The following is a 24,031-nucleotide window of genomic DNA, read 5'->3' as shown; positions in this document are numbered from 1 at the left end:
GTCTCACCAGAGCAGAGGGGTAGGATCACCTCCTTCGACCTGCAGATATGCATGAACACTTCAAAAGGTCCATGGAGGAGCTGTGTTTGTACTGTAAACTTCATCCGTCATGGAAGCACTAATTTATAATGCCTACATAAAAAAAACACTGGTTGCTGGTCAGGCTGCTACTGTTTAACTGCAGAAGACAATTTTTAGTCTCTATTCCCCTTGGACCTTTCAGGCTGTGCCTGCAGGGCAGGGTGTAAATGTTGCCCAGTGAGTCTGCTTGAGCTGTCATTAATGTGATCATTGTGTGAGGTATGACTGAGTCTCAGCAGTGCGCCAGTGTGCTGCTGGATTTGGAGCGGCATCAGCATGATACCAAATACAGGCAGTTGTTGCCACAGATGATGGACAAAGATGAGTAATAGATGTGGGGTTTACTGTAAAACACAAAGGAGAATCACTGGTGTGGCGGACATGTGTGGTACAGCAGTAAGGCAAAGGTGTTGGTGACAAAAGACATGGTGGGGCTCCCTTCAGCTCGGATGGGCTGTCGCGGGGGGCGCCCTCCGCCATCTTGGCTTCACCTCAGTGCGGCTGCTCGAGGCGACTATTTATCCATTTTTATTTATTTAGTTAGTTAGTTAGTTATTTTTAAATTTTCCATAGCATGGAAGTAGGAAAGTGCAAAAAACATCACCACCACACAGTTCTCTAAGGCTCAGGGTATTTCAAGCTCCCCAGCTCGGTGGACTGACTGAGCTCCAGCTTGGTAAGTGGTAATATGGGCTTGGCAGCCACTCAAAAAGCCAAAATCCTTATCAAAAATAGCAGCTGAGAGCGTTCATTGACAGTTTCACTTCCTCTCATTCAGGTTTCAAACAAGTGCTTGGTGTTTCCTGTCAGTAACAGAACTTGTGCCCCAGGCTCCAGAGATGGGCACAGTTTGGTGCTCTTGACCCCCCCTCCCCAGCTGTGGGGAAGGATGAGTTTTGCTGCAGATGGTGAAACCATGAATCAGACACATACATTTTAGTAAGAGCTGTGGTCTATGTTTGGGCTTTGTTTGCTTTTTAAAACAGACAATTGACAATCATTTGGGCTTTCTTCAGTAAGAAAATAAGCAAATGTGGCATGAAAGCTCACAGTTGTTTCTGTGCAGGGTTTCTGTAACGTGGAAGGGACACAGAGCTGAAGGGCCCTGGAGCAGTTGGGGTCTGTTCTGTCAAGGGATGGATGACTCACAGAGACAGGTCCTGTACCATGGACATGCTTCCTTTCAGAACTGACTGTTGGCACTTTGTCAGCTGTTTGTTGTTCAGAAGGTGTTTCTGATGGATGGAAAGGAGCAATACTGACAAAATGGTTCCCAGAAACACTGTGCTAAACTTTGACACTTCAGCGTAAGTTATTGCTCCCAACAGCTACAGAGTCTCAGTTGCATCTGTTAGTTGAGAGTGCAGCTTCAAGCACAGGGCATGTACGTAGTCCCACCAAGGCATCCATGTTTGTAATGATTTGATATAGTTTTGTATGAGGTGCAAATACATTTGAAAGGAATGTATATATTGCTTTAAATGACAGGAGTTGCACAGGCAGCTGAAAGCTGGCCCAGACCTCTGGTTGACTTGGTTTCCACATTGCCTGTCCTGTGTGCTGGTTGAACGCAAGTATACCCTGCTGTTACGGCAAGTGCAGTGCAGCTATTTTGTGCCCCCCACCTAGTCTCACCAGGGCTTAAAGGAGGATATAAATAGTGACCTGAATAACATTGCACACAGAAGACTGTTGCTCAGAGGTGGAAATCTCTTTCCTGCAGTGTCACAGGCAACCATTACAGGAGTTTCTTTAAAATTCAATGATGTGTTTGTATGTTCTGCGACTTGAACAGAAATGGGTACTATCAGTCTTCATTGTATGGCATTGCTGCGTATCTTACACAGTCTGTATTAAAACCTTTTGTCTATACAAGGATGAATTCTTGGGTGATGAAATACATTCTTGTTTCAATGTTGACTAAATCAGACCCAGTTTCAGAAGGAACACTTCAGTGGTCACTAATGTGAACACGATGAATCAGTACATAGCCAAACTAGCACAGATGGGTTTACTTTGTTTAATTAAGGCCACCTGAGACTCAGCTTCTTGATTAAAACTTCTTCCATTTTGTTGGTCTGAGAATGCAGTATAGGACCTAAAGGCATGTTAAATGTGTCTTACATTGGAATGCCCAGCAAGCTTTACTGCAGATTTATCTGTTGGTGTCTTTCCGAAGCAGAAGCAGCACTGTTGTATAGGTAAGAGTGTTTCTCAGAATAAGAAATGAGTTTTCAGTAGGACTTGGATCTCATTTTGTTGGGGTGTATCTCTGAATATCCTTTCTGCTAGTTTAAAAGCTGAGATCCTCACCATAGGTAAGGAGAAGAAATATTCAGTGAACCTAGACTACAAAAAATCAGGTTGTTTTTTTTTTTTGTGGGTGCCAGCTACATAACGGAGAGCAATTTACTTCACTAACAAGGAAAAACAGTGGTTGTGGTGTGTGAGATCTTGTGTAGCCAAACTATTCCACATTCCTAGGGAATTCAAGGAAGCGTTCCTAGACATGCAGCTAAGAAGTCCCTTTGAAGTGTCTGTCTCATGCCCTAACAATAAGCCAAGTAAACAGTTGTCATGGTTGTTTTTGACAATAAATTCAAGTTACCAAAAGAGGCCTGGTAATGAGATGTATTTAATTTGCCACAGACACAAATGATCAGGCAGTGGAGATCAGGGCAGTTTTGTTTTGGTCTCAGTGTGTGGGGCTTTTTTCCCTCGGCATTACCCTTTATAACTGGTTTAGCCTATTTACATTTTCAGGGGTGCACAAGGGTGTCCTGGGGGATTCTGGCCATCCATCTTGCTCCCTCATCAGTCAGAGTTGTGCTGTTTGTGTGTCATATAGTGCTTTTGAAGATGACCTGAGAAGCAGCTATGAAACTACAGTTAACACATGTGTGTGTCCTTTCTGCTCTGGGAATACTGTGAGAGCTCACTAGCAGCCAGACAGGCAGGTTCCAAGGTTCCTGCAAGGTGACATAGGTGTGTGCTGTGAAAGCACAGGCTTGCTTTGGAAGGCCACCTGCTTTACAAGGTTCAGAGAGACTTGTTTTACATTTATATTTTGGGGCTTTGTTATAATAATGGTGGTATTTACATAAATTACACCCATCTTTGTACATGAACTGTTCCATTTTGTGTCATATCACAGCCTTGCAATTCACAACTTGCTTTTCCCTTTGTATTTCTGGGGTAAGTTGTTTTATTTTCCCCACAGAGATTTTAAATTATACTCTAGATGTGCAGAGCACATGCAAAATACAAGAAAAATGAAATCTACAAAAAGTAGATGCATGTTAAGCAAGACACTTGCATTACCTATCTTTCAACCTGAGTCCTCTGCACTGTGCACACTAGTGCTCTGTGCAGTTAAATACAGAATGTTTCAGTTGGAAATGATATGTCAATATAAGGGAATTGACCAATGAATTCAGCTATACCCAGTGCTCCAAGGAGCCAGCTTTGGAGCACAGCCATCTCATTGAAAACTGATGACTCCTCTTTTGCTATCTGAGGCTGTTACTGAAGTAGTAGACTGAATATAGAACCAAGTAACTCAGTATTAGGCTCCTGTGGATGAAAAATGCTTAGCTACTGATGTTAGAATTAAAGACCCAAGTAAAAAGAAAGCGGTGTTGGTTTGTTTAATTTATAGCAATTAAAATCCAGGATGTGAATGTTCCTTTAGGAAAGTACAGTTGGAACTATATTGTTTACATTTAACTGTAAGCACTGAAAAAGTTGTCTGCACTTCTCAACTTCGGGTGCTCCAGTTTTCATTCTTGATCTACTGGCTAGTTATGTTGGAGAGCTTACTACTTTGAAACTATTTAATGTGTAGGCATTTATGTAAGTGATGGGCAGTTGTAAGGATAAGAGGAAGAGAGTTAAGCACTGTTTGTTTAATAGAGTGCATTAGATTATGTCTTGTGTAGAAGACCATAGAGCACTGTAGAATAGTTTGTGTGTCATACAGTGCTTTTGCAGATGACCTGGGAAGCTGCTATGAAACTACAGTTACACAGGTGTGTCCTCTGTTCTTAAAACTTGATTTTGTTTTGGATAATAAACCACGCGAGGTACATGCACAAAATAACAACAGAAGGTATTAATTGCCAAATGTTTACTTTAATTAAACCTTTTTAATGATACACAGTACAATGCATCCACTACTTTGCTAAAATTCACAACAAAAAGTAGGATTCATATGTTTAAAAATATTTTTCATAATAAATTCATAAATAGATGAAGATAAAGTATAAAAAATTACTGTAATACGCAAGCTTGCTCCCTTGTCTCCTCATACTTGAAATGATCTAAGTATTGTGATAAAGTTTAAAAGCAAAGTAGTTACTGCTGATTAGAAATGTACAACCTGCATTTCTTGAAGAAACCTTGAAAAACAGCAACAGATTCATCCTAAAAAAATGCAGAATTTTAACACTGTTATCATCCAAACCCCTCATCTGATTTTGGAATGCAGTGAATTCAATATGAATTACAGATTTTTATTTTCTCCCCAGCAAGCGTCTCAGCCAGACTCACTTGAATGCTACCTGGTCTCTGGAGTTGTGGGGTTTATACCTGTCAGGTATCAGTGAGTGAGGCACAGCAGTGGGAAAAGCTGGTTGGCAGCACTGAGCATATCTATCAAAATCTCAGCATTTCTCCTTACAGGCTTAGAAAACATAAATCTTTAAAAACAGTTACAAATAACTAAATTCACCATCCTCTCAGTCTGTAGTTACTTTCTGTTTTGCAAGCAGGACAGTGTCTGATCCCATCCATTGGCTTCCCTGGATTTGAAATGGTGTGTGTATGTGTGTGTGTGTGCAGCACCATTCCAAGCCTTTACCTGGTGAATCTCTTGCATCACACCATCAGACTCTTATCAGCAAAGTCATCAATATTATCACTCTCTTAAGAAAATGTACATAGCATTTTATTTGGTCAAGTATCAAACTACTTTTCACCCTTAGATTTATCTATTTAAATACCATTTATAAAGGGAAAAATGCTTACTGATGCAGAGCATTGAATTAGGGAATGAACATGAAAATGCAGAATAATCAGGATGCTCTTCTTTTCACTTGAATGTTTGTTTTGTTTGTTTGTTGTTTGTTTTTTTTTTCCCTGATAACTATTTCCCTTTAGTGCAAAACCATTTCCATCCAGGTCTTGTGCTTTTTTTGCAGTGGTAACTAGGTGCTTTTGAAGACCTTGGCAGGCATCTATCTGCAGCTTTAATGTCTCTGAAAATTCAGCTCTTAACTCAGTTTTTAAAAGTACCTTCAAATTGTCAAGACAGGTTTGCATGCCATGTTCAAAGGGCAATCTTTCATACTTGTTTTCACATATAATAGTTTGGATACCCAAAATCACTCCCTCACATCTTCAAATGAGTGTATATTGCTCACAGCATCTATTGCAGAGGAAACGGGTGTTGATCATCACAAGTTCTGCAGCACAGTGCAGTGTAACAAGCTGCTACTGAGCAGAGACTGGCTTTTGGAACTATACAGACTGAGTTGGGCAGGTGCCTTAAAACTACTATTTCTAAGAAAATACACTCTTCTGTTTCATGTTTTCCTCTGCTTTTATCTGGAAAAGATAATCTTTTTGTCTAAGGGTCTTTTTGTATTGATTAAACCATTAGAAATCTGTGCTAGCTCGCCAGTTTTGGTCCTATGTAAGATACTTTATGACCAAACTTACAGGAACTTGGATTCTTTTAGCTAGCTATTATATCTGAATATATAATGTGTAATTTAAGATGTCTGAGTTTATAGGGGAATTAAGGTTTAAATTCCTACAGGGTAGTCAGTGATATATGTTCTTATGAAAGCTTAAAATAGGTGACTGCTGTTCTTAGTTTCCCAGTTTAGGCTTCAAAATTAAAATATATAAATGTAGGATTTTTTAATGTTATGCTTATGACTAAAGAAAAATAGTTCACTTAGAGGACTCTTGCTATAATAACAAATTTTGAATGGGGTAGGTAAGCCTTAGACAGAAATGGCTTTAAACAGAAGCAGCTTTGTGTATTTATCTAATATATACTTAATACCTGACATATCTTCCCCTGACCTACACGGCCTACTAAGACTTGATTGATTTCAGAGTAGACACTACAGGTATTAAATAGCTTTCGCAGGAGCTGGAGGTTGATAACATGCAAGAACTTGTCAGTTACAGTATCTGATGGATCTTAAGTGCTTTGTGATAGGAATGTTAATACTCAGTTTTCTTTTAAATCTGAAGTTGAAAGAAAAGTAGAAATCAATGTCAGCAGTCCAGTTGCATAATCAAACTGCAAATACCTTAATTCAAGTCTAAAAAAATCAAGTGCCATTTTGGATCTTTGGATTTTTCAAATGGTTTCCTGGGGGAAAAAGACATACTTTTAACCTCATAATGAAGGAATAGGTTCTAAATACAGCTTTAAGCCAACTTCACAGTTGCCCAAATGTTAAACTCTGCTGTTGCCATCCAGTTCACTAGTTTAGCAGTACACTAGTCCTCAGTATAGACAGCAGTTTTCTGCTGTACAAGAAGTGAACAGGAAAGCCCAAGAACCTACTTCTGTAGTGCATTATTTTACCTCTGGGAAGGAAAAGGTAACTAAGCATTGATTAAACCCAACCCAGATGTAATTGAACTAAACAGAAAATCTTCCCTGACTCTTACTCAGGCTTCTCTTTACTCATTCTTGTGAAGTTATTCAGTTCCTTTGTTTTCTGCTGGCTGCTGACTCGTATGGAAAAACCAAGACAATTGTTGACACAATTTATCTTCAGTGACACCTAAAGTTTCTTATGTACTACAGGTAACTGCCTGTATCGGTACTCAAGTAATAGAAACCCTTGTTAAAAAAGAGAAGAAAAAATGGCAACCCTTTTGTGCTTCAAAGCATTCTTTTTTTAAGTGAATGTTTTTCAGTCACATTAAAAAATGGTATCTAAGGTCAGGACAGGTGAGTGCACTGGCTATTTGTGTCTAACCTCTGGCACCAATTCTATGGACAGCAAATACACATTTGGGTTGGTTTGTTTACTTTGCCCTTTTCCAAGTAAACTACAATGAAATGATAAAGATGCCGAGGGCTAAACTTGTTCTGGAAATTACAACATCTACTCATGGAATAGTTGTGAGTTTTTTCCTAAAGTAAGCAGTGGGGATTGCAATTAAATGAGATTTTTTTTGCTGTTTTGAATAGCTCTATAACCTAATTCAATAGGGTTAAATCTAACATTATCTGGCCAGCAAAAACTAAGATACCCAGAAGACTGGTTCTCCAACTCAAATCTCAGTGGAATGTTCAGCACCAAAAAATACTATAAAAATAAAACTGAGGCAGTATTTACTCATAGCATGGAGAAGAGCTGTCAGATCTGAGAATAGCCTGATTAGAATGGACTTTGTGACTCTGAAGCCACTATACTTCATACAACTGTAACCATTGATCTGCAGTGTCAATGTGACATCTTTTATGGCCCAATTTGTCAATCTAGAATGCCTTTTAGTTGATACATCATTCTAGTATCATTTGAGAAAAGCTGATCACCCTAACCACTTAATTACCCTAAACTTTGGGTTTCAATTTTACCAAGAACTATACATGCATGCCCTTGGATCTGTTGCTCTTTAACACTTCTTGTAGCACAAGGGCAGGAATACAGACAGCTACATGGTCATCATCAGCTGCTGGCATGAAGTGAGTCACCTGGGAACTACCTCTCCACAGAAGCGCTCCTGTTTCTTTGGATTTTCCCTGTTCACTAATGGCACACTCTACCTGTAACCTGGTTTGCTTCTGTGAAGTCTCCACAGAGAATCACGGATGGGGGTTAAACTGAGTACCCTCCATGGCTGGAAGATACCAAAAGGAGAGTAATTATTTTTCAGTTTCACAAAGCAGTTACTGTTCTCACTTCATTTTCCTTCAGCACACTGTTTACCCAAAATAATGCAAGAGGGTAAAATTCAGTGCTCTGTTAATGTATAAATGTTTTGGAAGCAGGACAGGTAAAGATAAAACCCTTTCTATCCATGAAGTAATACACAAATTAATACAGATTTAAAGAGACTTTCATTATTTGAGTAAAACAATCCCATGAAGAGAAACTATTAATGCTACCTCCCAGATCCCTCAGGATTGGCATGATATGGCAAAAGACATTCAAATGGTCAACTGGCTGGGGCTCTGAGATTCAATAACACAGGTGTAAATCTTAATGGCACAGGGTATACTGGGGCAGGTAACAGAAAGGCTTTAATGTTATTTAAGGGTGTTACTGCATGTGTATACATACTGTAAAGTACTACTGCAGCAACACAGGTATAGTGCATGTAATGGTCAGCTCTATTCTTCAAATAAGATCTTTAAAGACAAAAGACTAAGCAAGAGGTCTCATTTTTGTTAAGTTCTTAGAAATCTATGGGCATTATCTGGGCTTAATTTAGTTTTGTAGTTCTACCCCCTGTAAAAGGGACCTGCTTTCCACTGCTAAGAAAGTGATGAAATCATCAGGACTTAGGTTCTGTTCATTCTGTTTTGCAAAGTAAATGTTAGCAGGTTTCTGGGCTGAGGTTTATTTGGTGTTGTATTTACATAATTCTAAATATGTGTGCAAGTTCCATCGATGGGGTAACTGCAGATAAAATTAATTTAAATCAAAATCAGTCCAGAGGATAACAATGCAGAAGGCTCCTGGGAACCACATTCTCCTGATTATTTCAGTTCAGTATTTGCCTCTGCATTCCACTCCTAAGAGTTACAAGGCAGGGAATAATGTTCCTTCTGTGTCTTTGAAATATTTTGCACACTTTGGGCATTGCCAAAAATAAATGAAAATACTGATGCAAACACATGGTCAGCCAAGGAGATCTGCTTAAAAGCAATTATTGCACCCTAGTCTTGTTAATGTTCAACTGCCAGTAACCAGGTTTCTTGGCAAATGTTGATGCTGTGAACTCTGCTCATGCACTACTGAATTATTCACTCACTGTACGGCAGTGTGCACTTGTACCCTAAGGTTTCAAACAGAGGTTTTTACTCCTAAATCCCAGGTTTATTCCTACTTTCTCTCCTCACCCAGGTATACTTTTGGTTTCAAGAGGATTAATGGAATTAAACCAACAAACAGGACTATCTTCCTAACACTTGAATTATACAGTTAATAGAAGTCTTCAGAAGGAGAGTGAAAAGCTCCAAGTTACATTTACTAATTTATTTCTGTCCGAGAAGCTATCAGCCTAGTGAGTATTTTAAGGCTTTGGTAATTGAAATAAGCCTTTTACTACTGACAGCCAAAGCACTGTCATTCATACCTGCTGCTAACCTGAAAAAATAAACCAAGTCTTCAGGCTGTTTCTTTGTTCCCTTTTGCTCCATTAGGCAGGGCATGCAAACTTGTATTGCACTTGTTACAACATAGAAGAGCCAAGAGTTAGAAGACAAAGCTGACTTAAAGCCATAGTCGTTGTTTTCTACAAAATGAAACCTGATCTGAGCTGGTGCATTCACTCAGAAATACAGCAAACAAATCACTGATGCTGTATCTTATGTTTTCTGACTGGAACAGACTAACACGTAAACAGAGTCTCAGCCTTCAAGACTAGCTTAAGGAATATATGGGGGTAAATGGTAAGGAAAATTACAGTGCTTGGTCTAATTCTACTTGTCTACTAAACAAACCTGAAAACTAAGGAAATGGGTCAATAGTTCCTCAGTTATCCATCTATTATAAATGCACAATCATTCACTGACTTCATTGCAAGCAGGATTTATGTTCATTTTGCATCCTGCTCCAGTTGTAAAATGAGTTACTATGTAAACTGCTGATTTCAATCTCAGTAGTAGCAGTACCATTCTTCAATGCATGTGAGTCTTTATCAGCATGGCTTAAATAATTTGGCACTAATCCTGCAAACAGTGGGAGGCTGAGCTTATCTGAGGGTCTATGTTCAAGCATGCTGATCTGCAGGACTGTTACCTACAGATGTAAACTAGAATATGACATGACAAAGTCAAATGCTTGCTAGTATTCTGGATCTTCAGGACCAACTAACTAAACAAAAGCATTCATCAGGACTGAGTTTTAGTTTGGACTGTCTTCAGGAGCAGAATACAGGGTTTGCTAATCACTAACAAATCCAGAGTATGGGTAATTCCGATTTTCAGTGTCTAGCTACTGCTGGACACTTCCTGCCTGTTGTCTTTGGATGTAGGAGAGCTTGGAATGTCCTGGAAAACTATCAAAAATACTCCTAAGTACTGCAGCTCAACCTACCCTTCTGTATAAAACATCACAATTGTGAAAACTATACTAATTGAAAAATTTAAGGCCCTTTCAATCTCACAACTATAAAACTTGAAAACTAATGCTTTAGATTAGAAGCAAGAAGGCTATAAAGCATACGTTATGCCTCAATTGGCTACCTCAGAGTTTAAAAAACCAAAAAGACCAAAGAATGGTTTCATATTTTCTCTAGGAGGATGAACAATATTGAAATTAGCCCATTGATCATTAGCCCTTTCTTAAAACTTCCTGATTCTCATGATACTGGATATGTTAAATGGCTAAAAACTAGTGTAGCTCTAGTAGCAAACCAGTCCAGGCCTGCTTTGATCAAGATTTGCAGACAGGATGTGACTTCACCTTAATTGTGTGCTTTCTGAAAATGAGCGCCTTTAAAGCATCAGGACTGCAAAGATCACTTGTCACTCTGAACGTCTTTGCTTTAACCACAGACTTAAAATAATCCTGCTTCTGCTCTCTTTGCAAGTCCATTTTCGTAAGGTGCTGAAGAGTTTAAGTCCAGAGAGGACTGCTGCCATCAGTACTTCACCTGCACCTACAATGTGTAATACAGAGCTGAATCTGAAAGACAACTATATGGAGCTGTATTACTAAATCCATTTAACTTAACAGTGTATACCTTTGATCAACAGTGAAAGATTCTTCCTGATGAGTGTTTTCAAGGAATGAAAAGCAATTGGTAACTTCTGACAGGGAGAGGGAAGCAACTGAGTGCAAAGTTGGGAGGGAATTACTTGAAAAGGTGCTGGTTTCTTAAACCCAAGAAGTTGCAATGCATGCAGTTTTCAGCTCTTCAGAGGTCTTCTTTCTCATTATATGTGAAGATTGTTTTTAAAGAGATGGTTTAGAAACATTCAAAAAGCAAAATCCAAATTCAAAGCAAAAATCAAATCCACTTATACCACTTAAGCAAAAAACACTCTGGTAACATTATGTCAAATATATGACCAGAATGAACCCTGTTAATGACCCTTAGGCACATGGCAGGAGATCATGGCTATCAGTCAGTTCAAGGTTTCTCCAGTTCCTCTTTCCAGTGGCGCAGGTCTTGAGTTGTGGAATGAAATTAAGAAACCTGAGGGAAAAAACTCAATGATACCCACTTGGAAAAGGGAGTTATCACTGTGCAAACAAGAACAAATGAAATGCATCTACCCTCTTCTCAAGGCTGTATTTAAAATAACTACACTGGTTCAATCCTGTTTGACTGCAAGTTCTGTGATACTGCTCAGGCTGATCTTGCTTTTTGTTAACTTGATAACTTAAAATTGTAATAAAACCTGAGAGAAGACTTCCTCACCTGGGCCTATCCCAGTGTGAATCAGCAATTCACATGCCCTAGGGCATGGTGACTACTTTCTGGTCCTGTAATCAAAATGCTGGGGATTCTAGCACTTGAAATACCTTTATCAAAGACACTGGCATTTTCTGATCATTGGTGGAGTGCTGAGGATTTACAGTCACTGTTAAAATCGCCTATTCCAAAAGTGACCTCCTTTGCCAACAGTCCTGTGCTAAATGCTTCAGAACTCTGGGTGCGCATCAGCCTCTTCCCCAACCATCTGCCTCCCTACCCCACATCACCAGTTCCAAGTTGTTTCTTCCAGTTTTGTAACTTGGGTGAAGGTTACAGAAAAGGAGATGGTGGAGATATAATGTTTTTCAGAGGGTTTGACTTTTAGGACTACCTCTCAAGAATTGCTTTTTAAAACTAAGAAACCAAAGCAAACAGGATTGTGTCTAACTTCTACAAAACTGCTGGTTTCACAGGAGGAGGAGGATATGGCTACCATGCTACTCAGCATTAGGGTGAAGCACCATCTAAATTCCAGTAAAGGTACAGACATCACCTAGCTCGTATCAGCAACCACACCCCCAGCCTTCTGCAACGTCTTTGCTGTCAAGCTTGATGCTGTCAGTATTCTTCTCACTGAACATAGGGCCTCCATGCCTCATCATGAGCTCTGTAGCCATCTTCACAAAAGCCTCCTCCACATTGCTGGAGTCTTTCGCAGAGGTCTCTATGGCACAGATGATATTATCATAGTGTTCAGCCAGACTCTGAGCTTCCTCCAGCTGAACCTCTCGAAGGTCACTTAGGTCAGACTTGTTTCCTGGAAGAAACAACAGAGTCATTTATAATGTTTCTGTCAGGGTCAGTAATTAGCAGGAGGTTCTCAGGTTTCCAGAGCTGCAGAATTACCATTCTTGGAGATTTTCAAAGTTTGAATGAACATGCCCTGTCCAACCTGACATCAGCCCTGCTGTCAGCAGGAGCTGGACTGGATAACCTCCTCAGCCCCCTCTAGCCTCTATTCCTGTGTGACTTGGAGAGAGAACAGGAAAACTCAGTAGCTGAGGAGTGGTGGCTGTACATCTTAGAAGAAAAATTAACTAGAAATGGAAGTTTAAAGCGTTTTGTGAAAACAGCAGCAGCCTGCTGGTACCTAGGGGGATCTGGGATAGTGCTGATGTTGTATTAGCAGATTTCCAGGCCACAGGAGCTGCATCTGAGTCAGAAACATTGGGTCTGGAAAGCAGGGAACTGACAAACCCTGATTGCCCCAGAGTCCTTCCAAAATTTCCCATTTGCTAAAGTTGGTGGGTGTTCCAATTTGCCAAGACATGTTGGCTTGATATGCTGGAGCCTCTCTGGTCCCTGGAAACCTCATAATCCTTACCATGAGGATAGCTCCCAGCAGCTGTGCCTCAGAACCTGCAAATCTTGTATACCCAGTTTTCCATTAAGTGAGAAGCAAAGGATTCAAAGCTGGCTTCTGACAGAAAGCTGCCTACTTCTTAACAAAAGTTAACAGAAGCAAAACATTTCTGGTTTGATGAATCAGCACTTTCTAATGAAAAAAACCCAGGAAAAATTTCCAATGGGATCCATTACATACATCTTAATTCAAAAATAAAACTTCTAACCATCTTAAACACGTATTGAAACAGGTATTGAAACATTGTATGGTAATCTGTGGCACTTGGTATTAATACTTTTTACTCACCAATCAGTAGCTGTACTATGTTGGAACCAGCATACTTCCTCACATCCTCGATCCAGCGAGGAATGGACAGAAAGGAGCCTCTCTTGCTGATGTCATAGGCCAGGATTGCTCCATTGGCACTGCGGTAGTAACTCTGTGTGATAGTGCGGAATCTCTCCTGGCCAGCTGTGTCCCAGATCTGCAACTGAATAAAGCAAAGTACACAGTGAGATGCTGCCCAGCCAGCTTTCTTCAGCAAAAGATAGGATTTTATTCAACAACCTTGTTATAAAGCTCCCTTATATGTCATATATTCTGGCATCACATCTTTCTAGTCCTTTGTTCATGATTCAAGGATAATAATACATACAAGAGAATGTTTTTGCACTCGGCTGCTCAGAGTTTGGATCAATTGAGACACTCTGGGATCCTGCAGGTGAGCTTTGATGCATCCTTCTGTGGCAGATCATGAAACTATCACTTGTGTGTCCAGCCCTACCCCTGTATAACCTTCTCTAGCAGAGTTAACAAAACAAGACATTAACCCATAGCCAAGCCATTCCAGTTCCTCATCAGGTGTGTCACTGAAACTACAGAAGGGTGCTCACTAGCATCGTGTCTGTGGTACTGGTATAGGCTTGCCAGTTCTGCTACTGGGGCAGTAACAACTGGAGCAGGATGTGGTGGTATCACCCAAGAGCCCTGATGATGTTTGGTAAGTACATATGACATAATTGAAAGAATATATATAAAATACATAAAACATATAGAAGAAATGCCAGCAATTCCTGGTTTCAGTACAGTCAGTCAAAGACCTAGTCAGGCTAGACAGCTGTCCTTTTTTAGGTGGTAGAACAGATATTACATCTAGGCAGGGAGAAGAAATGCTTATATTACATACTTTTGCCTAAATCCAGCAGCATAAAAACTACGAGTTTAGTACCAGGGTTTGAGTTCCCAGTACTAGGTGTTCCAGAAGAAGCAGCCAAATAACTCAAGAGTGGACAAACACAGTATCTTGCTTACAGGGAAAATGTCTAAGTCCTCTTGTTTTATAGGTTGTGTAATATCCTGGAACATGACATTTATATTCCAGGAGCTTCTAATCTAATGTAACTGTGGATGTTCTCATCCTCCATATAAGTCTCTAATCCTTTTTGAATCTTTCAAAGCTCTTGGCTTCAGTATAGTGGCAATTAAACCAAAGAATTTCCTTTTAGAAATATTATATTTTCCGTCCTTCTGTTGCACTTTCACTTCTCTATCCCCAAGTGACAAATGAGACACCATTGCTTGCCTTTTTTTGCCATTCTTTATATTCTGCACCTCCTCTTAACTGAGGCAGGACAGAGCAAATACTCCTGGGGTTTTCAATCTTCCCATATTGTGGACCTGTTACTTAGTTTTTCTCCTCTTTCTGAACCTTGTAATTTTAAATAGCTGATAACTTCACACAATGTGGCAGTGGTATTTTGTACTCAATAATATGGAATAATTTTTCCATTTCTTTCTTTTGCACATTAGTATTTTGTTTTTATCTTCTGACTCTGCTGCATGTTTGAGCAGCAACTTTCACTTTGGAAAAGGCAGTCCTGATCAAATCACTTTCTTGTGCTAACTAAGCTAACCAATGGTAAGGCATTTAGATCCCAAACTTTATATGTACAGCTTAAAAGGAATCAACCCAATGAGAAAGTACTTCTCAATCCTAATAAGAGCTTTCTCAGAGAAGGGGAAGGGACTGTAACGGCCTCAGAAAACCAAAAACCACAAAGCAATGATTATTAACAGGGCAGATAATGGCTTAGAACAGTCAACAGACAAATACCAGGGACAAGGAAGTTCATGGCAGGTTTATGTATGATGTTCTCTATACTCAAGACTCCCACTAGACCTTTGTGTTCATTATGTAGTTTTAAATCTCAATCCTTGATTAGGTCAAGTGCAAAACAAGGCTAATGACGATTACCCAACACTTGGGAGAGGTCAGAGAGATTCTTAGCAGACAGAAGGATCATACACATTTTAAATTAAAAAAGAAAATACTGTTATAGCTTTTCACATGGTGTAAATAAAAGTGATTTCCTTGCACAGTGACTGAGCAGGCCAGGCTTGGGCTGCACACTGCATTTTGAAACCTCTATAGAAATATATTCCATAGAATCTCAGAATCATTGAGGTTGGGACAGATTTTGGGAGGGGACAAAGGCAACTGCCTGCCTCAAGTGGTTTCAAAACTTAATTCTTTCTGAATCTATGATTTTCACAGGGAGCAACATAACTCTGATTAGCCTGTAGTTCCCAGGGTTTCTTGCCCTTTCTGAAGACGAGTATGGTATTTCCCTTTCTCAGGTCCGCCACAGTTTCCACAGCCTTTCAGTGGCTACAGAGCAACCTCAAAATGTCACCAGCAGGATATCACAGCACCCCTTCCCCCATTTTTTACTCAAGCATCTGTCAAGTGTGGACAGACTCAAGCATGTCTGTCCACAGGACTGCATGTACAAAGTTGCTAAAGCTCTCTGTGCTGCTGGGAACAACACAGACCACAGGTTTGACCTTATCAGGAGCTCTAACAGTAGTCTTCCTCAAGCCCTCATCCTTCAGGTAAGTTCTTCTCAGGCTTTGAAGTTTCTCACTCCTCTTTTGAATCATTTAACTTCTGACATGATCCTCAGTTTGTTGCAGTTTTGCTGTCATTGCTGAGACTACTCTATGTATTAGACCCATAAGACGTTTTCTTTGCAAACATACATATGAATGAAGACCCACTGTAGGAGACGATCTGGTTCAAGATCATCTTAAGCACCTGAATGTACACAAATTCATGGGACCTGATGAAATCCATCTGCGGGTCCTGAAGGAGCTGGCGAATGAAGCTGCAAAGCCACTGGCCATCATATTTGAAAAATCATGGCAGTCAGGTGAAGTTCCTGACGACTGGAAAAAGGGAAACATAACCCCCATTTTCAAGAAGGGGAAAATGGGTGACCCAGGGAAGTACAGACCAGTCAGTCTCACCTCTGTGCCTGGCAAAATCTTGGAGCACATCTAGGGCACATGAAAAAGAGAAAGGTGCTTGGTGACAGCCAGTATGGCTTCACTAGGGGGAAATCCTGCCTGACCAATTTGGTGGCCTTCTATGATGGGGCTACGGAACTGATGGACAGGGGTAGAGCAGTTGGTGTCATCTACCTGGACTTGCGCAGAGAGCTCGACACTGTCCCATATGACATCCTTGTCTCTAAATTGGAGAGACATCAATTTGATAGGTGGAGCACTCAGTGGATAAAGAACTGGCTGGATGGCTGCATGCAAAGAGTTGTGGTCAATGGCTCAATGTCTGGCTGGAAACCAGTAACGAGTGGTGTTCCTCAGGGATCGGTGTTGGGACCAATCTTGTTCAACATCTTTGTCAGTGATATGGACAGTGGGATTAAGTGTGCCCTCAGCAAGTTTGCCGATGACACCAAGCTGTGTGGTTCTGTTGATACGCTAGAGGGAAGGAATGCCATCCAGAGAGACCTTGACATGCTTGTGAGATGGGCTGATGCCAACCTCATGAAGTTTAACCATGCCAAGTGCAAGGTCCTTAAACCTGGGTTGGGGAAATCCCAGGCACAGCTACAGGTTGGGCAGAGAAGAGACTGAGAGCAGCCCTGGGGAGAAGGACTTGGGGGTGTTGGTCAATGAGAAAATGAACATGAGCCAGCTTCAGTGTGCACTCACAGCCCAGAAAGCCAACCGTATCCTGGGCTGCATCAAAAGAAGTGTGACCAGCAGGTCAAAGGAGGTGATCCTGCCCCTCTACTCTGCTCTTGTGAGACCTCACTTGGAGTATTGTGTGCAGTTCTGGTGTCCTCAACATAAAAAGGACATGGAGCTGTTGGAACAAGTCCAGAGGAGGCCACGAGGATGATCAGGGGACTGGAGCACCTCCCATATGAAGACAGGCTGAGAAAGTTGGGGCTGTTCAGCCTGGAGAAGAGAAGGTTGCGTGGAGACCTCATAGCAGCTTTCCAGTATCTGAAGGGGGCCTACAGGGATGCTGGGGAGGGACTCTTCATTAGGGACTGTAGTGATAGGACAAGGGGTAATGGGTTCACACTTAAACAGGGGAAGTTTAGATTGGAGATAAAGAAGTTCTTTACTGTGAGGGTGGTGAGGCACTGGAATGGGCTGCCCAGGAAAGTGGTGAATGCTCCATCTCTGGTGGTGTTCAAGGCCAGGCTGGACAGAGCCTTGGGTGATATGGTTTAGTGTGAGGTGTCCCTGCCTATGGCAGGGGGTTTGGAACTTGAAGACCTTAAGGTCCTTTCCAACCCAAACTATTCTATGATTCTACATCAACTAATATACCTGCTTGTCACCGTTCCCACCACTTCTGTTGGCAGAAGGAGCCAAGCAAGGGCTCACTCTTTGTTTCGGGGGAAGCCAGTCAAACATAGGCACGGTTTAATGACTTATTTAAGCCAAACTAAGACAACACTGTCATCAAAGACTTGCCATCCCAGCTGTACATCCTTGCCCTCTCCCTGTGCTGAAACTAACACTTGTACTTTTTGTGGGTCTAGTAACAACTCATTCCTTACAATTTGAAAGCTTCGAAGCTTGTCCTGTTGTGGTGATTGTAGTTTTAATAACTGCCTTATTTTAAATCATTAAGAACAGAAACACAGAGTATGCAAGGCTTAGGAACCAGATTACCTACAAAAAATGTATATAGTCTCTCTGTTGAACTTACAAGGTGTAATTTGTTGTATTTACAAGTTGGTAACTCTGGACAAGAAATAACAACTGTAAATTCTTTGGAAAACAATTTAATTTTAGTATTTTTTATTTAAAAGCCCCTCGATATAAGTTAGATGTTAAATTCAAAATTCCAAATGAACTGTACTAGCCATAGATTGCAACTGTGTATCATCTTCCATTTTGTGTATCATCATGCAGTATGTAACATGAAGTTCTTAATTTATTTCCTTGATTTAAGTGCTCTGGCTTTGTAAATGATGTGATGAAAGCAATGTCTGTCACTCCATAACCTTCTGAAGACATTCCTGAGTTTGTGATTACTTTAGCAACAATTTTGGTGTAAGAAAGACAGACATTGGGATTGCTGGAGTATTCTGTAAACTTTATCTGAGGGTACTAAGATAAACCACCTATGAAATAAGAGATGGGGGACCCCTCTAGTAACAAATGAGGACAGAATATAGAACAGAGAATAAAAAGCCATCGTTCAGAAGGAATACAACAGAGTATCCTAAGTGAAAAAGACAAGGAGCCACCTTTCTTGTGCTAATTGTTTCATTCTTGAATGACCATTTGCTTACTAAAGCTGGTTAGTTTGATCTGATTTTAGCTTTGAATTTTTTGGACAGCACAGCCCTTAGCACTGACTGGTACTGAATAGCAAAATCCAAAACCAGCTATTAACTCCTGTAAGACTTTTCATGACTCCATTTAATCACCATAGAATTGGAGCTTTCTGTAAGTACATTAGACAGAGTCTTGAACATCTTTTCACATTTGCTTTTTCATCTTTTCCTGTTGGGAAGGAGTACATGTCATTCACCCCTTGCAAAGATGCAGGCTGTGTGGCTGGGAAGCAGCTGTGCTGAAAAAGCCCTGGGGGTCTTTGCAGACAGCAAGCTGAAGGGGAGCCAGCAGTGTGCCCTGGCAGCATGCTGAGCTTACTGACAGGATTGAAGCTAGCAGATCAAGGGAGGTGATTATTCCCCTTTATTCAGCACTTACAAGGTTCTGGCTGAAAGTGTCCAATTTTGCTCCCTCTCCTGCTACAAGAAAGACACTGAAGAACTGGAGCAAGTTCAGTGGAGCCCCACCAAGATGGTCAGGTAACCAGAATACATACCACATGAGGAGAGCCTGAGGGAAACAGGCTTGTTCAGCATGGGATGCTGAGTACCTGTGAGGAACTTATCAAGAAGACTGAGCCAGGCTTTTCACAGTAGCTTAAAGAAAACAGTTTCACCTATAGAAATAGACAAAGCATTGAAAATAGCGAGTAACAGGTTGGCCAAAGAGCACAGTAAACAAGTATTATCAAATGGTTTGATGTGGATTCTTCTAGCATTGATAAACTTATTGTTTATCAAAGGCTAATGCTTAACAAATGGCCTTGAGACATGTTAAATGATTTCTCTCTCCCTTACTTCCTATGTAATTTCTTTCCTGATTCTTCTAAAGTATCAAGAGAGTTCAGGTATACTTTTGTTTGTGAAGCAGCATTCATAACAACTAAGTGCATCCTATAGCTAATATTTTACAAAGACAGAAATGTCACTTTAGTGCTAGGAATTCTTCAAAATATAGCAACTTCCATAAAATTTCCCAGCAGCGAAAAGGAGTATGCAAAGACCATGCTAAATGATTCTTAACCAACTGACTGTGTCTAAATCCTGTCACCAGGATGGCAAACAATAATACACATTTCTGTACACTGGCAAATCACAATACTTGACCCTAAAAAGACTTACCAAAACTATCTTGTAACTGAAGCCCTATAGTTTTTGCCAAAAGCAACAAAACTAACACCTTTATGGCAACGCATTTCAATTTAAAGTGATATACACAGAACAGTTAGGACAAACTGCTCCACTCAACTGCTTCCTTACAAAATTGTCCAAGAATGAGGAATCCCCTCTTTGCTGGGAATGCAGCATTCCTGTTTGCTCTAGCATTATGAGTGTCAAAGTTGATAGAGAAGAGAGCTACACTCTCCTCTGGATCTCAAAGAATATTGCTTTCATGGAATAACCAATAGCTTCACTTGTATTTGTTCAGAACATTATTAAATGCAACAGTTAGGAGACATAACAGTTAACAAATCATGGGGTTACATTACTTGCAATTTGGCCAGATAATGACACATTATGTTTTGGGCTGGTCTGAAAGGAATATAGTTAAAGCCAAGAGGCCTGAATAAAAGCAAAGAATCCTGGTATCATATGGGCTGAAAAGCTTGTAAATTAAAAAGTGCAATGATACATAAAGAAGTATTTGTTATAAAAGGAATGTGTTTGTTTTCAACTGTTCTTCCCTTCTACTGCTTTCTGAAATACATAGTAAGACAGAGAAAAACTATGGTACAAAGACAAAAGTACTCAGTATATGTAAAACCACTATAAAATGACAGAATAAAGTAGAAATTAAAGATACCCCATTAATTTATCAGTTCACAGGAGGTAATTCAGGAAAAGAAAAGGAATTTTGTTATTGCTAATGACAATCTATGGACTTAGGAATGTTCTTGCCTAGCATTATGTAAAATCTTAGTTCCACCATTTTATAAATATCTTTTCTTCCAATGACATAACAGTTACAACACATTTTTGTTCTGTTTGCCAGATTCTTTCTATCACTCACAGAACAAGTAATTTTTTTGTCAATAGCACATTAGTCACTATGCGTTAAGTCAACAACCACAACTTCTGGGAACTAGGGCCTGCACTCGAGGATTTAGCCAGCTGAGGAGGATGTATTTGATAGAGCAGTACACTGTAACTCCAACCTGTTGAACAGCATACACTAGAGCTTTTTTAAACCAATATAGACTGCAGACACTGCATAAAGCTGAGGGGGGAAATTCTGCATATATGCTGGTCATTACAGGTAGCCTTACTGTGAAGTTCCATCAGAGCCCAGTGTCTTAGATCTGCCAAATCCCTGCCTGGCTCCTGTTAGCTCCAATGCCTCCAAGAGTCCACAGCTCACAACAGCCTGTCCCAGAGCCAACTCGCTTGTACAATCCCACCGGACAATACCTCACTGGACAAAACTGGAGATCTTAGAGAAAGAACAAGAATAGGAACAAGACTGGATGGCACAGACAAGCTTACTCTCTGGAAGTGGTAAATCTCTGCAAGTCAGGATATATTGGGGAGGTAACAGTACCAGCGCTTCACTGGTTTATTTCCAAAGAGAAAGGTTCAGTTACCAGCACTGTCCATCAATAGCTCATTTCTCAAGCACTTATGTCTCTATAGATGAAGTTTAGTTAACTTCAGTAGCTGATGAAGCAGTAGTGTACGAAATACTGTTCGAGACACTTGAATACAGTTTTTGGATGCAAGCAAAGCCTTGAGTTAAAAAGCTATTTTCAGAACCTTAACTTCTAGTATCCCAATATGCTTCTTATCCAGCAAAAAGGCATCAAAGGAACTGAGACTTCAAATCCTTAGGCACCAAATGTTTCAGCAACATTATGCAAATATGACAGCATCTGAAGTTTTAAACCAAAAAGGGGCACTAACACAAATGTTACAAGGTTTCCATCACTAAGTACACATCCAGTTCACACTCAGTTGTGTTGTAATATTCTACCTAGCTTGACTGAAAATGAAGCTCACACCATAAGGGATGTGGAGCAAGTGGTGATGAGAAGTTCCTCGGGACTTCTGTACACCACTACTCACCTGCTTTATGAGGAAGCTCACAGATGTCCAATGAAATGCCTCTTTATTTTCCATTTCTGATAGCATTGCTGAACAATCCTACCCAGAGTAGCTGGGCTGCTCCGAATCTCAACCCAACCAGAAAAGCCTGGCTGGAATTTAAACTTCGCATACAACCCACACCTCTAAGAGACCAAAGAAAACCCTCCAAGCAAATGTTTTCATGTTTTAGCTGTGTCCCTGACTCAACATCTAACAAAAATATCTGTAAAGTAAATCAGCAACACTGATTAATTTGCCTGAAGTAACGCTTAAAATACTCTTCTGCAATCTGTGCAGCCCCAGGGTTTTCTGAAGTGGAAGTATAGAGCAACCCACAGAAGAAAGCCTTGAGAGCTTGCATTTTCTTACTTTTCTCTAAAATACTACCAGGTCCCCAGGTTTTGTTGGGGGCCAATCAAGGCTGTACATGGGAGAAGGGGTAATACCACGAAGGAAACCAACACCTTGCTAGGCTGGAGCTTCTGATCCTCCTCCTTTCCTGACACATTTCTTCCATTTTCTGCAATTCTCTCTGCTTAATATTCTGCTCACTAAAGTTAATCTGTAAGAAAAAGATAACAGAGGACTTTGATACCTACTTGGGAAAACGCAGACCTAAATTCAACTGCCATTACCGTATTTCTGTGTCACCAAAAGCTTTACAATCACCTGGTATTTCCCAGGCAGTGACTGCACCAAGCTCTTTCCAGTCCCCCTGGGATAACGAAGAGTAGTTTTACGACTCCGCTCTGGAGGGGGCTGATCCCAGCCGCCCCCTACGAACCGCGGGTGCTTTAAGCCTTGCCTGGCTGTTGGAGCACCCTGTTCTGGAGCCTGTGCTGCTGAGGGTCTGAGTGCACTGGGCAGACGTCCTTATCCTCTTTCTAACCCTAACGATTAGCAGATTTTCTCTATCCTAAGAAAAGCATTAGTCAAATTTAGGGTTATTTATTCTGGTGTGAGAAGAACTATGTAAATTACACCCTGTAAACAGTTCTTTAAGGTAACTTTTAAATACGCCTCATCTAACAGCCGCTTCCCCAGCTTCTCCCGCTCTGCCAGTTCCACGTCCCTTCCTGGAAACATTACAGGCCAGCTGAGGTTCCTCCCGGCTCGTAAACACACCGTGGCCAGAAGCCTCACTGGAAACGGGTGCTGCATTACGGCACACCGGGGGCAGTGCGGGTTCGCAGCGGCGCTTTTACCAGTGTCCGTGCGGTGCTGAGGAGGGCCCGCAGCCACACCGCTGCTCTCGCCGCAGCAGGACGCGGGTACGGACGCGCTTGGTCCCTCCTCGCCCGTAGGAGCAGTTCGGGATAGGCGGCCCCGGGGCCGAGCAGCCCGTCCCCCAGGCACGGCGGCCCCATCGACACGGAGCTCCGCGGCGGCGGGCCAGGAGGCGAGCCGCAGCCCCCTGCCCGCCTCGGGACTGGCGCTCACCTTCACCCGCTTGCCCTGGATCTCCAGGCTCTTCATGGTGAAGTCCACGCCAATGGTGCTGCCCTGGCGCTCGGCGAAGGCCCCGGTCTTGAAGCGCTGCACAAGGCAGGTTTTGCCCACGCTGGCGTCCCCGATGAGCACCAGCTTGAAGAGGAAGTCGTAACTCTCCTCCGAGTCGGGGCCGGACCCCGGCGCTGCCGGGCCGGGCATGGCGCTGCCGCCCTCCGGCCTTCCGCCCGTCGCAGAGGGGAGCCGGCCTCTGCGCAGCGCCCGCCGCCCCCCAGCCGTGCCAGGCCCGCCTCCCGGCCGCTCCCCGCCCCAGCCGCGGTGGCCGCCCCCCGGGCAAGCATGACCGCCCCCGGCCGGGGAGGGCGCGGCTGCCGGCTGGGGCAGGCTCCCGGCTCCCCGCCGCCTCCCGCCGGATTTCCCGACCGCCGTAGGCCGCGGTGAAGCCGGCGGGTCCTGCTGTGGGCCGGGGCAGGAGGGGCCCGCGGGGGTTGCGGTCCGACCGACATAAACTATGGTGTGTGGGCAATCAAGTACGTTAGAATCAGCTGTCCTGAGTGGTACTGAGGAGCCGCTGACCACGACCGGTGCCCAGGTCCAGAGCACTGCACATGGGGGTATCCGTCCGCATTCTTGCCGGAGTGGTGTGTTTGTGTGGTGTATTCCTTCTGATACATTTCACCGTTCCTGACACATCGGAACAAACAGGTGCAGTTACCATGCAGTCAGTCAT

The 24,031-nt window shown here is 41.9% G+C and overlaps 1 protein-coding gene across 1 annotated transcript; it reads right to left on the bottom strand.

Moving 5' to 3' along the window:
- Positions 1-10,986: 10,986 nt before the first annotated feature.
- Positions 10,987-23,502, bottom strand: RAB43 (RAB43, member RAS oncogene family). Its single transcript, XM_034066156.1, has 3 exons — positions 23,293-23,502; positions 13,415-13,598; positions 10,987-12,520 (listed from the first exon to the last, which is right to left on the bottom strand). The coding sequence occupies exons 1-3, from the start codon at positions 23,500-23,502 to the stop codon at positions 12,267-12,269; spliced, it is 648 nt and encodes a 215-aa protein (XP_033922047.1). The 3' UTR covers positions 10,987-12,266.
- Between the last annotated feature and the right edge of the window lie 529 nt (positions 23,503-24,031).

Source organism: Melopsittacus undulatus, chromosome 9 (genome assembly GCF_012275295.1).
Source record: "Melopsittacus undulatus isolate bMelUnd1 chromosome 9, bMelUnd1.mat.Z, whole genome shotgun sequence".
Classification (NCBI taxonomy): Eukaryota; Metazoa; Chordata; class Aves; order Psittaciformes; family Psittaculidae; genus Melopsittacus; species Melopsittacus undulatus.
The sequence above is the reverse complement of the archived record's forward strand: the minus strand, read 5'-3'. Positions and strand labels throughout refer to the sequence as shown.